The 16,789-nt window shown below is 41.1% G+C and overlaps 1 protein-coding gene across 1 annotated transcript in view; it reads left to right on the top strand.

The window, feature by feature from the left end:
- Window positions 1–16,789, top strand: part of itga5 (integrin, alpha 5 (fibronectin receptor, alpha polypeptide)) — a 49,509-nt gene that overhangs the window by 16,667 nt on the left and 16,053 nt on the right. The window contains exons 3-18 of the mRNA XM_014969529.2: window positions 3,756–3,856; window positions 4,989–5,112; window positions 5,257–5,318; window positions 5,390–5,435; window positions 5,533–5,658; window positions 5,744–5,788; window positions 5,969–6,012; window positions 6,170–6,226; window positions 6,670–6,722; window positions 6,819–7,027; window positions 8,354–8,545; window positions 8,632–8,677; window positions 9,477–9,590; window positions 12,344–12,399; window positions 12,772–12,929; window positions 15,462–15,599. Of these exons, the coding sequence (XP_014825015.2) occupies window positions 3,756–3,856; window positions 4,989–5,112; window positions 5,257–5,318; window positions 5,390–5,435; window positions 5,533–5,658; window positions 5,744–5,788; window positions 5,969–6,012; window positions 6,170–6,226; window positions 6,670–6,722; window positions 6,819–7,027; window positions 8,354–8,545; window positions 8,632–8,677; window positions 9,477–9,590; window positions 12,344–12,399; window positions 12,772–12,929; window positions 15,462–15,599 (1,571 nt within the window). The remainder of the gene's footprint in view (window positions 1–3,755; window positions 3,857–4,988; window positions 5,113–5,256; window positions 5,319–5,389; window positions 5,436–5,532; window positions 5,659–5,743; window positions 5,789–5,968; window positions 6,013–6,169; window positions 6,227–6,669; window positions 6,723–6,818; window positions 7,028–8,353; window positions 8,546–8,631; window positions 8,678–9,476; window positions 9,591–12,343; window positions 12,400–12,771; window positions 12,930–15,461; window positions 15,600–16,789) is intronic.

The raw sequence follows: 16,789 nt of genomic DNA, 5'->3' as shown, positions 1-16,789 counted from the left end.
AAGGAGGTTCCTGCTCAGTCAAAATTAGGTTAAGTGGTTGGGCACAACTTGAGGAAGTCCAGGAGGTTGTCGAATGACTGGATTCATGTTTCACTTTGTTGACAGTCTCCATCAGCTCCTTTTTGCACAACTTGGGAAAACAAAGAAAGCATGAAACCTCTAAAATGGCAGCTGCTGCATCAAACTCGGGCTGTTTTCTTAGAAATATCATTCACTTAGCATAAAGTATTATAGGGAGTAAAATTCCTCTTTCATAGGTTGAAAAAAAATCTTTTACTGAATGCCCCAGGACTTTTCCAGTTCTCCTTGCATGTGCATCCATGGGTGCTGGCCAAAGACCACAGGGAGTGATGTCATGCTCAAGCAGGGGGGCCTCAGAGTCGGGGTCGGTCCCCTGGGCTGTCGGAGTCTCCTTCATATTTTCAAAAGACTTTGAAGGAGCAGATTACACTCCCAGAGCCAGCTCTAACATCTGGATCATTGCATGAACTGTCGTACAGCGTTCAGTACATGGATATCTGCATGGAAATGTGTCTATGACAAACAGCTGTTACACTTATGACATCCTCTGCTGCTACTCATTCATTGCAGCTTTCACTGCACTGTCTTTGTTAGCAATGGCTGTGAACATTGAGCGATTTTGTGGCCAGTTTTTCCAATTTTTGTAAAGCTTTGACTTGCCAATTCCACGCTTAGTCAGTTCTGGGTTCTGTTTAAAATGATAATAAACAGGAACATATTCAAAACATATTTTAGGATTTCTCCTATATATTGCTAAAAAGTTACTTGAAAGTTAGTTTTATGTTATCTAAAGTGAAGTATTTGAATTAGAAAGTAGACGAAAATACTTGGTGAGATTTTGTGTTTTTGCAGTGCAATAAAACATTTGACTCATTAAGCTGATAATTGGCCCATTTCTCCATGTATTTCTGCAATTAATTTTAAAATGTGTCTCCCTTTGTCTGTCCTGTGTCTTTACAAAAAATATTGCTGGAGGTTCCTGTCTACCTTAGTGTGTTTGAGCTCTGACCTACAGGCCACAGTGCCTCTTAATTAGCCCAACTAATTGGGTCAAAGTGGTCCGAAGCTCCCACCCATTCACTTCCTCTTCCATGGAGATAAGAGCCTGTCCGTGAATCTGTGAGAAGAGGGGACTGAGGGCAGAAGAGAGGTTGTTAGAGGGTAAATACAGGATTGGAGGGAGGGGATAGAGGGAGAAACCAGAGCCCCCTGCTCTGGTCCGTCCACTTCCCCTTCTCTTGGTACTCCCACAGGGCCAGCTGATGTGTTGAGTGAATTTGACCATTTGTCTTCCACCTCACTGACAAACACAGAAATACACACCCTTACAACGAGAGGCTCTAACTCCCCTAATGGCTCTATCCACTCACAAACAGCTCAAAGTGGAGTATGAATGTATAGACGCGCTCCAGACCCCCTGAGTCCTGCGCCGGTCCTGGGAGAGACTGGGCCTGGCACCATGTCACATCAGCACACTACATTAACCAGCCTCACATAAACAATGAAGGAGATGTTCTGATGAGATGACAATGGTTTGTGTCCAGGCGTAGGTGGGTCTGAGGATATTATTCTAAGATAAGTTAGTGTAAAACTAAGAGAAGTCCAACAATTACTTCTACCGCTGCTTAAAAAATGATAAGTTAATCATGGTACAGCCTTTAGTTTAGAGATAATCGCAGTAGAGATTTCTTGGAGTTAGAAATTTGTCCAAAGAGCCAAATTTGACTTACTTGTAAGTGAAGGAAAAGTGGAGTGGCCTTATCAGCCAGCTGACTGGCAGTGCAAAGCAACAGGTGCGGTAGGGGGGAAGCTGCATAACACCTGATAGACTCTGTTTGATTGGGAAAAATTGCAACATTTGTTATACTGGTGTGGTTTGCTTTCACATCGCACCGTCAAATGATTCAAACGTTTGAAAAACCTGTTCCCCTCCTCACCTGTGGTGGCGCTGCACCAAGAACCACCGAAGGAAATGATACAAAAACCTCAGAAGAAGACACTGAACGCGACTTCCTCCTTTGCAAAATGTAAACAAAAGTGGAGCAGCGTCGGATTGTAGCGGTTGTAGGATTTCTCTTTTGTCTTTGGTAAAAAACAACAACTTATTTCTCATGCTGGTTCTAGACACTTGCATTTGTTTTGCATGTAGTTACCCAGAATGCCCTGCGCTATAGACCGCTCTCTGTTCTGGAGCAGTCTCCGGTCCACTTGGCGTTCACTTGCCAGAGTTCACTTTAATCGAACCAAAATCTAGGTTTCTAGGAGGGCCAGAGTTCGCTTTTTGGTTCCTATCAGAGTTTGGACTTTGCTGGCAAACGAACCACAGTTTGACTGAAGCGGACTGAACGGGCCTGGTATAAATGAACCCTTAGTCTTTTCTCTGTTTAACGGTTGCGTTTTACCTGACTGCAATTTAAAGGGTTTCAAACTGTAGGAATGGTACAGTACAAATGTTTGCAGTTTTGAAACCATAAATATTTAAAAACTTGGTCCTCATTCAGTCAGCTGATTGGCAGTGCTCAGCAATCAACTTTTCTCTGAATCTCCTTCATTATTCTCTCGGAGGGATTCACATGATTCTTGCCAGCTGTCTTCAGTCTGACCACAGAACAAGCACATTGATTTGTTAGTCGTTAAAATGACACTGACTGAGGTTGCCATGCGAGAGCTTCACTGACCTTCAGAGTTTATGTCGTTTCTTCCCGTTGCGGGTAAATCAGCTCTGAACTCTGAGGCTTGGGCTGGCTGCCATCAGTCCATGAAGGAGGAGGAAAACCCGGAGACAGGCAGGGATTATGCGGAAAAATGTATCCTGGTTATTAAAAAGCATTTTTAATAATTTGATCAAGGCAACGGGAGCACACCCTGCAAGCAGTGGAGACAGTTGTGTGGACATTGAGACTTGGGTGAGGGTGTAAGAAAAATGAAAAGGGAAATGGAGACAGCGCTGAAAATGAAAACAGATAGTAGCAGAGTGAAGTGTGTCTGAACAGAGATGAATGGTAAGTTGCTTCAAGGAAGCCAGGCCGGAGTGTGTATGTTTTCTTTGGACCTCAGTCTCAAGGCTGTTTCCACCAAGAGATGGCGCAGACCTTCATCTTCAGCTCCAGGCTGCCTCTTTGGCTGAAAGGACAGATTAAACGCAGACATGCATAGACCTTTCTCTCATCACATCCACAGTCCCACTAGACTCTGCTGTGCTCTTCTGCAGATGTGTGATTGATTGAACGCTGGTATGATCCATGTGGTGGGTTTTAGTCCTCCCTTCCTAATCAGTTTGTTTGCATTTCCAGCTTTATTGCTGCACAGATGTAGCATCTGTGTTCGAATGAAGCCGTGTTTAAACCCGACTCCTGGGACCATCTGTCATATCACCTGCTGCTGTCAAAGTGGGAGACGGGATCAGTCTTGCTGGCCAGGTGGCCAAACAGAGCAGCAGGTCAGCAGGGTCATGACGGGCCGGTCCAATCTGGACCTGCTCTCGCTCCTGAGCCGTGACGTTTTGGCAGACATCACCTTTTCAAATTCTCGTACAGTTGGGCTAATCTTTGCATGGAAACAAAATGTAGCTGGAATCAAACTTCAAGCTGTCTGCCAATTGCGCAGATGTTTTCAGGAGTCTCTGCTGCGAGGAAGGGGAAGGGATAATTAGGATAGCTGGGGTCCAGTTGAATGAATGCATGTTTTATCAGCCGGCTGTAACTCAGTCTTTTTCTTTACATCCGTTTCCCCAGGAGACCGCAGCGACCTGATCAATGACACACTTCTCCAGGTCGATTTCAAGTCCCACCAGTGGTTTGGCGCCACGGTGCGTTCTCACGGTGACACAATCTTGGTAAGGCGATCCCCTTTTTTGTGAAGTATTAATGGTTTGGATTTTGCTACACACCGGTTATTATTAGAATTAAGATCGACTTCCCTGTTTTCCCTAATTTGTTCCCTCCCCATGCAGTTTGAAGAAACTTTAAAAAAATGCTTGAAGTAGAATTAAATTCAATAGCAAATCAAACCAAATAAGAGTACAATTACTTTTTCACTTATTGTGACCCTGTTTCCTGCAGCAGTACAACTGGTTTGGGATGCAACAATATTTTCCTTCAAAATGCTCCATGTTACATTGAAATGGTTTCAAACTAACCTTTCACATAGACTCACATTATTTTATTCTCACTTGTTGCATCAAGGTTTACCTTCGTGTCTTCGGTAAGTTTCTTTCTTGCACTGCTTTGTAATCTGAATTTTTATACATTTTGTCCTCAAACTTCAGTGTATTTTATAGAGAAACATATCGATTTATTGTGATAGGGACTGTAAATGTTTGCAAATAAAAATCTGTCAGTTTCTGAAAAAAAAAAAAAATAGGCAAAAGTCACTCTAATTAGGAACTAGAGTCCACACACCAAGTAGTAGGAACCATCAAAATTTCAGGAATTTTTCTTAAAGGGAATGTAGTTTACAAAATTCATATTTTCCATATCGTTTTACTTCCATTTGGGTTTTTACTGCTTCTAAAAGCAACCCAACACTTAAAAACAACCACCCGGCTGTTTTTAGCAATAAGCTAATGTTTTTTGGTGCCTGGAAAATGATCCTTTTTAAAAACCTGCAGACTGTAAAGTTACAAATCAGCAGGCACTGCCCGTCACCTAGCAACCCCAGTGAAGCGCAGTCCGTTACCTAGCAACCTCAGCAGAGCTCCAGGACGATGGGTCAGGTGGTTTTACTGCTGCATGCATTGCATAATGGCTGCTGGAAAAAACAAGTGTTTTGTTGTTGACTTGCCATCCAGTTGGCTCTGCTTCTGCCTTCCAAAGATGTCCGGTTGTAGAACCGCAGCTTACAGTCTGCGCAAACGTTTACGTTTGCGACTGTAAACGTTGAGTTATTTAGATATAGCTTGAGTAACACCGTTTATTGTTGTCTAACACCTGCAATGTCTGCCTGTGTCTTTCCTAACTGCAATCCAGGCTTGCGCCCCTCTTTACTACTGGCGGACTCTAAAAGATGAACCCCATTCTGATGCCACGGGAACCTGCTACCTCTCAGTTCAGAACTTCACCAAATTTGTGGAGTATGCTCCCTGTCGGACAGGTAACCGTCACTTCACTTCTAATCCATTGTTTGAATTGGTTTATTTTAGATTTGGGTGAATGTATTTATAATTTTCATGGAATATTACCTGAAGCCAGACACTTAGGCAAAATAAAAATAAAAATGTTCCCTTCCTTGTTGTAGAACTTAGCGATCGGGGAGGACAGGGTTACTGTCAGGGTGGATTCAGTGCTGACTTTACAAAGGTAATATTAGTTTTTAACATTTCTTCTCGCTTCTGCTTTGCTGTCTCATGTAACACATACTGTCTTTCCAGGATGGCAGAGTGGTTCTGGGAGGACCTGGCAGCTACTACTGGCAGGGTACGCAGAGATAACATCAGTTATGTTGTACAGTCATCAAAAATCAAAGTAGAGAAGATCAGCTTCTTCATGGTTTTCCTCGTCTCTCCACCTTTAGGCCAGGTGATCTCTGCAGCTAAGAAAGACATCATCAAAGCCTACTATCCAGGATATTTCATGCAGGCAGTAGAGGGTCAAGTTCAGACCAAACAGATTCGGGCTTCACACGATGACAGCTACCAAGGTCAGTTGGTGGTCAGTAAGTTTTGGTTTAATATTAATTTCTGCTGTGAAAGTTCACCCTGATGTCCGTCTTGTATGTTTTCCAGGTTACTCTGTTGCTGTTGGGGAATTTAGTGGTGATCAAGTGGAAGGTACATCCAGCTGACACACATTCCTGGGGTTTTGTGGGCTGTCATATTAAATTAACAATGCAAATATGGTGCAATAATATTTTATGTGATTGCTGAGTGAGTATTATAAATCTGCAGTTACTTTCTCTGCTGATTGTTACTTTGCTTTTTTCCTAATAATCTTTGTTTTTCCCCCTGTAGATTTTGTTACTGGCATTCCAAAGGAGAATCTTCTTTATGGTTTGGTAAGAAAACCAAAGCATACTTTATTGAAATTTTTGAAGTGATGGCACGTCAGGAGTGAAGAATTGGGGGAAAGTAAAATACTTTTCCCCAAGCAAATTCCAGGAACTGCATTTGACCCAGTAAAAATGTTCGCCATGTGTGTTTTCTGTGCTGCAGGTGTCCATTTTGAACGGTTCAGATCTGACCACCTTGGGAAACTTCACTGGTGAGCAGGTAAGGTGGAAAAAGTTTAATTAATTTAGAAAAAAATAATTTCTGATTTACAATACTTTGTAGAGGTAATGTAGTGATTGCAGTGCTACAAAATGTTTAGTTTTAGACTATTTTTGCAAATCACCAACTAAGTTTGGGAATAAAATGGCATTGACCTTCTTAAACAGAATTCAGCACAGTAAATGTGAACTTTCATTCGCTGTAAAGACCCAGTCTGACTTTATTTTGTTTTTGGGCTCAGAATTGCAGCATGCAATAGTAAAACTGAACAGGAAAGACTCCCATAAACTCTCAACCTGTAAAATCCATCAAGCTTTTGCATTTTCTTTAGGTCTTCTTTTGTTAAACTAGTGGAAAAAAGCAGGTCTGGAGCTTGTAGTGTGCATTTTGGAAACATTTTGTTCCATTAGGTTTTGAGATTTCAACCCTTTTCTCCTTCATAGATGGGCTCATATTTTGGCTACGCACTGGCAACGACTGACATCAACAGTGATGGGTGAGTAAACCAGTCTAGCCTGGAAACTTCCTAACTGCTAAAGTGATTCTTTAATGCTTTGAGTTTTTAGAGTCTGACTTGTTTTCACGTTTGCAGGATGGTTGATCTGTTGGTGGGAGCGCCCATGTTCATGGTCCGAACCTCTGGTGGTCGTCTGGAAGAGATGGGTCGGGTCTACACTTACCTGCAGCGCAGCCCGTTGCACCTGGAGATCACCAAACCCAGCCTGACAGGCAAAGAGCTGTTTGGGAGATTCGGCAGCACCATCGCACCACTAGGAGACTTGAACCAGGATGGTTTCAACGGTAAGAGCGGAGCTATAAATAAGAGCTCAGGCGAAGACGCATCACAGTGCCATGAAAAGATATCAGCAGATTTCCCCTGTTTTTGTTTTGCATTATCAAAGATATTTTACAACCAAAAAAGATTCAAAAAGCAGTTTTCAAAGGAAAATAAGCAAGTGTGAAATGTGAAAAAGCAATCACTCCACTCTAGCGTTTTCAAACAATGAAGTGTGTGACCTTAAATTCAACTTCCTGTGGGTTATGCACTCAGCACTCACCAACACAATGGCTTAAATATTGAAGCATGTTACAGATTGTAAGATCTTTTGCTACGAGATGCCATTACAATACAAAACATGTACAATAAATTAGTGAGGCCATGTTTGGATTTGTTTTTGCAAAGTGTATGCACGTTAATGTGTAACAAATAGCACACAGGCTATTAGAGAAAATATGTTGCTTAATGTAATCGGTGAGCTACAATGACTGAGATGCCTGGACAAGTAAAGCCTGGTGGCCCACCAGGCTTACAATGCACTGGGGGGAACCCTGAATTTTATCAGAACGTCTCTGACAAGCAATAAGGTCTGAACCAAAGTTTTCTCTGAAAGTGTTTTTTATATTCTCCCAAAGTGTGAGTGAGCTCAGCATCTGAAATTACAAAATATAAACCCAACATAACATGAAGTCAATAAGTCTATTAATTTGCTATTCCATTGTAACTCATTATATGCAATGTAATAACACTTTCTTTGGAATCTTCCATGGACTGTTTTGGAAAAATAAATAAAGTTGGAAAGAAATTGGATGAAGTTGGTTCAATAATATGAGGTATATGACATCCACTGGACTATTTTAAGCAGAAATCTGTGTTACCACCTGGTTATTTTTACGATATGGTTTACCCAATGACAGCGGAGTCTCCAATGAGCCTTTCAGCTTTCCTTACAATCTTCTGCAGGGTTTATCTTTTCCACCTCCCTGCAAGTGGAGCTCCTTGCAGACATGCAGCATGTTGACTCATGCCACATTCAGGAAAAAACAGCAACTGTGTAGGTCATCATGTGGACAGGAATACTGAATGCTCCTACAATGATCTTTTATTTCCTCACATAAGCTGAGTCGGATATTACGCCCACTGCATATTATAGGAAATGGCAGGGTCAAGACCACGAAACGTCATGGCTGATTCATCCACGCTCTGTCATTGTTCACTTGTTTATCCTGAAAAGTTAGAATTGCATGGTAAAGTTTGTGTTTTTATCATTCAAACTCTTGGTTTAAAATTGCATTTTGTCAGATAAGAAGAGCTAATATATTTCTCCTGTGCTTTCATGTTTTTGGCAGATGTGGCTGTCAGTTGTCCATTCGGAGGCGATGATCGCCGGGGACTGGTCTACATCTACAATGGCTACTCTGAAGGCCTCAGGGAAAAGCCTTCTCAGGTGATTGTAGGCCAGTGGGCTGCTGGTGCTTTTCCTGCTAGCTTTGGGTTTTCCCTCAGAGGAGCTCAAGACCTGGACATGAATGGATACCCCGGTAAGGTGTTTATTTATATGGAAGGACTTAAATAACCTTTTAATCCAGGGTATGGTTTTTTTATTCCTACTCTTCTGCTTTTCCAGATCTCATTGTTGGAGCTTTTGGTGTAAATAAGGCAGTTCTCTATAGGTATGCCTTCTAACTTTTACCCTTTGTCTTACTTGCATAATTGCTTAAATGGTAAAAAGTTACCTGAGAGATTCATGAACTTTCATTGTGTCTACTCAACATGTAAAGACTGCAAATAGACAATGTGCTAATCTGCCTGTTTAGTGCTGCAACATAGAGCTGAACATATTCTGACTAGATTGAAAGTGATACAAGTTTTGTTTTTAGTTGTACCAAAAGTTGCGTTAAAAGTCCATTAAATTTGCCAACTTCAAGTAATGACACTTTTAATGTAAAGTTTTACCAAAACTTGCATTAAAAGTCAATCAAAAGTGTCAACTTTGCATTAAAAGTGTATTTACAGAATGACACTTCATGACAACACAGCCATAGCCATTCATGAGGACTCCTTCATGACCTCACGTTTATAACTGGTGTTATATCATGCTTATAACTGGTGTTATATCATGCTTATAACTGGTGTTATATCATGCTTATAACTGGTGATATATCATGCTTATAACTGGTGTTATGTCATGTTCATAACTGGTGTTATGTCATGTTCATAACTGGTGTTATGTCATGCTTATAACTGGTGTTATGTCATGTTCATAACTGGTGTTATGTCATGTTCATAACTGGTGTTATGTCATGTTTATAACAGTATTATGTTAGAAAAAAGTGCTCACTTTTGAATTTTTGAATCTATACATATTAAAACTGTCAAAAATGCCTGAGTTGGAAAAAGTGTTGAGTTTTGACCTGAAAAGGCTTAAGAAACCCCCGAATATCCTCTTTTTTTTAAAATTACTTTTCGAAGGTCGCGGCCAATTGTCAGTGCCGTCGCCTCCCTTACGGTTTCCCCAACGATGATCAACCCTGAGGAGAAGAGCTGTGTGATCCCCAGTGGAAACTCCAACATCCATGTTTCCTGGTGAGTGTTAAACTTGTCCTGAGCTTTTTTTCATCCTTTGACAATGTCAGATTTTGTTTGATCTGAATGTTCTGGGGGGAAAAAAGAAAAATAAGATGATGGTTGCCATTTCCCCCATACATAAACACTGCTATCCTGCCAGGCTGTTCTGATAAGCAGTATCCTTCATTGTCAGCTGACACGGTGCTGGTGTGCGCCAGAGGCGGACTTTATTTGACCTATTTTCAGAATGTCTCCGTATATCAGCCCTTTGCTGTTGGGAAGTGGAGAAATAATACGCTGAATGGGAGCTTTGTAAGCCGTTTTTGGCCTCCTCCTAATGTGAGCAGTTCAGCTCCAGCAACGGGGAGAGGAAACAGATGACGGGTCCTCGCTGCTCAGCATGGTTGACGCCGCACTCGTGTGTCTGCCTTTTCACCCCCCAACTCCCCTTTCTCCACATCCTGATTCATAAAGGAAACTCTTGTATACACATATGTCTTGATTATGCTGCGTTGCCTGGTGATGAGGAGTTTTGGTGGGGGTGAAAGGAGAGCAGAGGGGATAATGGGAAGGGGAGGGGCGAGGAGGTTTCTGCAGTTGGTTTGAATGAGATATTGTTTGGTGGAGGAACACAGCTGGGAAACATCAGGACACGTAGACTCCTGTGAGCTTGCATTCAGTTGTGCAGACACAGGAGCGCATAAGTGAAGTTATTACTACTCCCTAAAAGAAGGCTTTGTATTTCCTTCGTCTTATCCTCTCGTTTTTCATCTCCATTTCAACAAGATTCCCTTTTTTTCTTTCTTGACCTGCAGAACCTCCTTAAAATGTTTCCACATTTTGTCGCGTGATGGACAAACTTTTCATTGAGTTTTGCTGGGGATTTTATGGTGCAGACGAGGAGCGTTGAAATTTTTTTCATTTTGCGTCGCATCAAAAATCTAAATGTTCTTAAAGGGCCGGTTACGCCAAAATGTACTGATAAAACCCATCAAACTGTTAAAATATTAACCTTTTCTTGCATGAATTATGATCCTTTGTGTCAGGATTTTTTCCCTATTATTTTATTTCCTTAAGGCAAAAAAAAAAAAGGCAGGAAAATAATTTTGTAAAAATATATATTTTTTAATTTTATTTTTTTAGGTGATCAATTGTAATTTTCTCCAAATACAAAGTTCTTATTTCAAAAATACATCAGTAGTACTGTTCTTTAGGGGTTATCTGATGTCACAATATATTTTTTACCTGCAGGAGTCATCTACAGTAGAAGGTAGGACCGGGTTGGTTGGCGTGATTTTTTGTCTGTCGGCCATATTGGATCTAACGAAAATAATTTCTTGCATTTGCAGCTGATGGTCAGTAGTTGACGGTGTATTTTATGATGCATTAGTGTCCACTTCAGTGGTCTGTGTGTATTTATAACATAAAAACCCACAATAAGCACAAGAAAATGGCTTTTAGATAGCTGTCCTCTGTAGTGACCATTATGCATGAAAGGGTTAATAAAGAGCTGTTTGCTTCAGCATTCAATAAGTGTCTCTGTAGATTTAATAATATTCAACTTCTTTCCACACTGATCAGTCTCTCCAGGTTTTTGTGGGGGGTTTTTTTGTTGCTAATTTAGGAATTTTTATGATATTTGCGCTAATGTGTGATGTTAAAAGTGACTTTTTATTACTCACCGTATCGATCACGGACTATAACTCGACATCGAGACATCAAGTAAAGCTGAGGCAGCACTCACTTAAGCCCAATGTTTTTGATGAGTTTTTAGAAAAAATTGCAGTAAAATCAGAAAACATGTGGGGATATGTTAATTTTGTGTGAATTTTGCAGATTTGGGAAAAATTGGAGTAGATTATTGATGTAACTTGGAGTCTAGAGGGCCACATAAAAAGCCACGGCTGGCCGGATTTCGCCTTGAGTTTGGCACTTGTGTGTTCGAATGACCCAATCAAAGACCAAATCTAGACTCAGCTGCGAGTCTGTGGCAAAACTTGGAGGATAATGTTCACAGACTGAGCTTCTAAAGATGTTCACAGTTGGTGTAGATATACACCAGAATGAGTGTTCACAAATGCATGCCACACTTTTCTGATCTTGGTTTGTTTGTAAAACACTCCCACTTTGTGTTGGTCTATCACATAAAATCCCAATAAAACAAGCTGAAGTTTGTGTATGTGACAAAATGTGGAAAAGTTGAAGGCGTACATTTTGCAGTGCACTGCTGAGCAGGTCAAACTGCTGCTCTGTCTTTCACTTGTGTGTGGTTGTCTGTTGGTGGGGGTCGGGTGCAGACTTGGACAGCAGCAGAAGCATGTTGCGAAGCTGATGTCATGGGAGAGGGCTGCAGGCTTATGCAGACGGCCACTGACTGGTCAGCACTGAAACCCGAGTCTTTTCACAATTTCACCCTTTTTAACTCTGCTATTGCTTTCTGTGTCGGCTGTCGGGTCGGGGGAAACGGAGACCCAGCGCTTTATCGGCCCAGCTGGCGAGAGTGGCCACATGCCAGCTCCATCTCCAAACATTTAAATATTTCTCACGTTATTCGTTGCATTCCCGGTATTACACACGCCTTGTGATTTGAACCTGGAAAGAAGTTGACACAAGAAAGATGGAAACCGTGAGGAAAATTAGAAGCAACTTAGGGAAAGTTATTAGTCTTGTGCAAACTGTGTATTTAGCCCTAGTCGTTTTCATTAGTACATTTGCCTTTGTTATTAAATTTTTGACTTTTTTTTTTTTCTGTGTGTGTGTGTTTAAAACAGCGTCAATCTGAGTTACTGCATATCTGCTGAAGGGAAACACCTACCGGCCAATCTAGGTGAGCCAATTTTCCACATCTGCACTTTATTATGAGCACGTATTCTGTCAACCAGTCACCAATATTAGCATCTGAGATGCATAGTAGTGACACGAAGTTTTGACAGGAACTACAGGTCTCTGGATTATTTTTCAGGCGGTGTTTAATAACCAACTCTTTCCTGCATTCAAACTCTTTCCTTATCATTAGTTATTATCTAATTACGCTGTTCTCCAAGCACAGATGCTCTCCCTGCCTCTCTGTTTAGGTTACATCAGCTACATTGCATTCGCCTCAGAGAATTTACGGCGGGCTTTTTCAGACCTGTCATTAGGTGACTCAGGAGCATTCATCAGTCATTGAATGCTCATTAGTGTGCTCTCTGGGTTTCAGACTTCCAGGTGGAGGTGCAGCTCGACAGCCACAAGCACAAGCAGAAAGGTGCTGTGAAGAGGGCTCTGTTCCTGGATTCCCAGCAGCCTTCGCTCCAGAAACGCGTCAGGGTTCGCCATGGGGACCGCGTGTGCGACCAAACAAGGATCTACCTAAGAGTATGTCCTCGTAGTTTTGTAAAGAGTTTTTCTTCAAGTTTACAAAATTCAAAACAGAAGCAAACCAATATACCTTGAGGACAGAGGTATACTTTAACCTCTGGCTGAAAATCATCCATTTTCAGTCATTTTATTTGTCACATACACATTTTCTGTTTCCACTCAGTTACAGTTGGTGACGTCACATTGTTCAAAGTAATGGTGCGTTCACACCAAATGCATTTCACGCGTCAAAAACGTGTCCAACACTTTGAGTATGACATGTTTGCACTTTGAAGGCTGAGACTTGACATTTCGCTCTAGACGCGCGTCAGAATCGCTCTGCGCCGGCGTTGACGTACATGTCAAACTCTTCCTGCACGTTTCATCTAAATTAGGGCTGTTGTAAACGAATATTTTAGTAATCGAGTAATCTATCGATTATTCTTGCGATTAATCGAGTAATCGGATAAAAAAAATTTCTAAAATGAAATATTGGTAAATCTGGCATAATACCGGTGTTACTATCAGATATCAATATCAGTCCAATTTTTCATATTTGAGCATCCCTAACAGTTGCTTTTTTGTAGTTTAGAAAACTAACCTGTAACAATAATAGCTCACTTTCTAAGTTAACCAGAAGAAAAGTTATAGAAAAATCTGAAATTATATTGAATTTAATAACAAAGAGGCAGGCTCACAAATATGCTTATAAAAATGTCTACAATCCAGCTTTTAGTTTATGTATTCATCTTCAGTGAGTTTAATAGATTAATTAAACTCACCTTGCCACCTAACCTGTCACGCTTTGGGTTTGAAAATACGGGAAATGCCGCCTGGAGTGGGAGGAGAGGGCGAATGAACGAACATGGGGTGGAGGGGAGGAAATAGACCAGCGGACTGACGAACCGTTAGACCGGGGGACGAACACGGGGGGAAGCAATACGGGATATTTACGACACCTTCACTGGTCACACTCAGAAACTCATCTACCAGCCATGTACGATGCGCTCCGCCACCCGTTTCTTCAGACCGGGATATGAAATTTATTGTGCGGTTCGTCGGTAAAGCTACATTTACACGGTAAGCATCAGCTACTCAGCCGCCCGCCCTGTTCAGGCTATCCGCTCACCTCAGCGCTCTTCCCGCCGTTCGCTTTCAACCAGCAGCCCCGGAGGAGAAATGCTGCCGTACTCCAGGCATTCCCCCAGTCATTTTAAGGATGCTTAATGGTTCCCCAAAAACGATAAAAAGTCGGGCATTATCATCAATCAATTAAATCCCCACGGGCCAATCTTGAAGATTGGACTTTATGCCGCTGAGACTTAGCTTTTGTCAACAACTCAGAGGCGGAAGTGAGAGCTCCGCGCAACGCAAATGAAGTCCCGGCCGGAACACGGTGCGCTAACTAATAAAACATAAATTAACGAAGCTTTGAGGCAGGTACATTTTCCTCGAGGAATTTTAGTAATCGAGGTACTCGAATCATTCGAGGAATCGTTTCAGCCCTAATCTAAATAAATACTTTTATTTAACGTGGATCAATGTTTTTGCTGGACGGATTTGGATAGCTCAAACGCCACATTTTTTCAAATAGTAAAAGTTATAACTTACCTGACTCTCCAACTTCCTAAGTAAGGTCCTTTCTGTTCCTGTCTCTGTAGTCATAACTTGATTGGCTGTAGATTATAGGATGAGAGCAAACAGCAACAATTAGTTTATCCTCCATAGTTTTTTCTTTTTCTAAGATCACGTCAGAAAATGCTCCACTACGCCACAAAGCAGAGTTTCTCTGATTGGTTGACGCTCTGCATCAAGCAGCGAAAGTTCACGTCAAACGCTCGAAACGCTTCAAATCGCGCCGTGCTAGACGCTCAAAATGCGCCATGACTTGCCTCCACATAGACTTTGAATGTAAACCAGACGCGCCTCGCGCTCAAAACGCGTTTGGTTTTAATGCACCATTACAGTTCTAATTTTCTTGGCCATCGGCAACAAAAGTAGGATATATCTTTGGTCAGCATGGGAAACATCTTTAAAGTGCTCAAAATGGTTGAAAAATCCCAGAAAATATGTGGATGATTACTTATTTTGTCACATTTTCTCCAGCATAAAGCTGGGAGAGGAAAAGTATTGTCTGTTGACTTTCCAGTGCTGACTATTGATTCCTTTCTGGCTGCTTTTACAGAGTTTAACCCACAATTAGTTTTCTATCATTGTATTATATTCTAATTCCTAGTTTTTTATTTTTTACATTTGTCAAGGATCAAGAGAGAGTCTAGTTTTATTCATAGTCCATAAAAGACTCTCTCTGAAGTCTTTTATGGAGATGGGAGACGTTGTGATAAAATATTGTATTCTTTTTGCAAAATTAATTTGTGAAACTCTTTTGAAGGGAGTTCAGTTTTGATTTTTTTGAGTTAAACTTTAGCACTGATTCTGATGGTCAGTGGAAACTGTGCTAAAAAGCAAACCCAGCCTCGAACAGATTTTCTTCATTTCTACAAAGCGGGTGTTTATGTAAACTCTGCCATGTGTTTTCTTTACTTGTAGGATGAGAAAGAATTTAGGGATAAACTCTCCTCCATTTTTGTGGCCTTGAACTTCAGCTTGGACCCAGAAGCTGCCTCCGACTCCCATGGCCTGCGGCCCATCCTCAACTACCAGACCACCAACGTTATAGAGCAGAAGGTATGTAGGCGTCATTTCAAATAGTTTCATCTTCTGGCAATATGGTTAAAAACAACATTGTTGGTCTATAAATCTTTTAAAATCAGTCGATCTGAGAATAATTTGGGTTTTTATTTCAGAGGATGCTTAGGAAGATGAGAAGGTTTACCACACAGAATAATCATTCTTTTTATCAGTGACCAACTATTTACCATCTCTAAAGGTCTTGATAAAACAGATCATCTGTTCATTTCAAAGGGTTGGAGATTTTGCTGATTTTTGTCTTAATTTTTTTGCCGATTCTGACAAATTTAAGGACGCCTCTATTATCAGGATTGGCTTTAAAGATGTTCTAGCTGTGTGTTGATTTAAGAGTAAGCTGGTCTGCTTGGAAGGACGTTTCAGATCTAAAACTGGGGAAACTCATCATGTCTGATTGTCTTGGCCCAATATTCCAGCGTGTGTGGCGTTTCCTGAAGAAAAACGAGAACGCAGCCTGTTGAATTTGACGTTTAGCTAATCAGAAAGCGAGGTGATGAAAATATGGAGGGAAATCCGTAATACACAGAAGACAAAACAACCAGAAGATCCGGTGGGCGTTGTAAGAAATCTTTATATTTTCTGTTAAATATACTCCACAAATCATTGCCATTGCTTCTTCCCAGTCAGGCACGTTTGTTTACTCTGAACTCATGATTGATCTTGAGAGGTTTTGGAAGATTTTCCACTTAAAGTCTTAATTTTTGTTTTGTGGTCTCGTGTGAGGTCTCAGATTTTGAAAATTGACAGATAATTTTGAGATGTGTGTAAACCAGAATGGAGATTTCCTACCAACTTTGTTCCAGGACTGTGTCATAATTGGTCATTTAGTTTCTGGTTCTAAAAATGAACAATTTAGGTGAAAGTTTTTAACTGACTGTGGATCCTTCCAGACATTTCGGAGTATGCACCATATGTGATTTCAGTTTTGACGGTAGGAGGATGTAGGAAAAATCAATCATTGTACTTTGAACTCTTTTGTTTATGTCTTTTTTTCTGGATTGCAGCATTTGTCTGACTCTTTCCTGTTGGTCTTTTTCACTGATGTCTCTTCCAGATATCAAAACAATTTGTCCTCCAACAGATGTGGTCTGTTGTTGAACTAAAACCTCGAGACAAGCTTGAGCTGTAACACCAATTTTGAACCTGTGGAGAAAAAAAAACAAAACAAA

The sequence above is a fragment of the Poecilia mexicana genome, unplaced genomic scaffold (assembly GCF_051168715.1).
Source record: "Poecilia mexicana isolate PSO_F unplaced genomic scaffold, ASM5116871v1 scaffold_7, whole genome shotgun sequence".
In the NCBI taxonomy this organism is placed as follows: Eukaryota; Metazoa; Chordata; class Actinopteri; order Cyprinodontiformes; family Poeciliidae; genus Poecilia; species Poecilia mexicana.
This window is presented reverse-complemented; position numbering and strand designations above follow the sequence as displayed.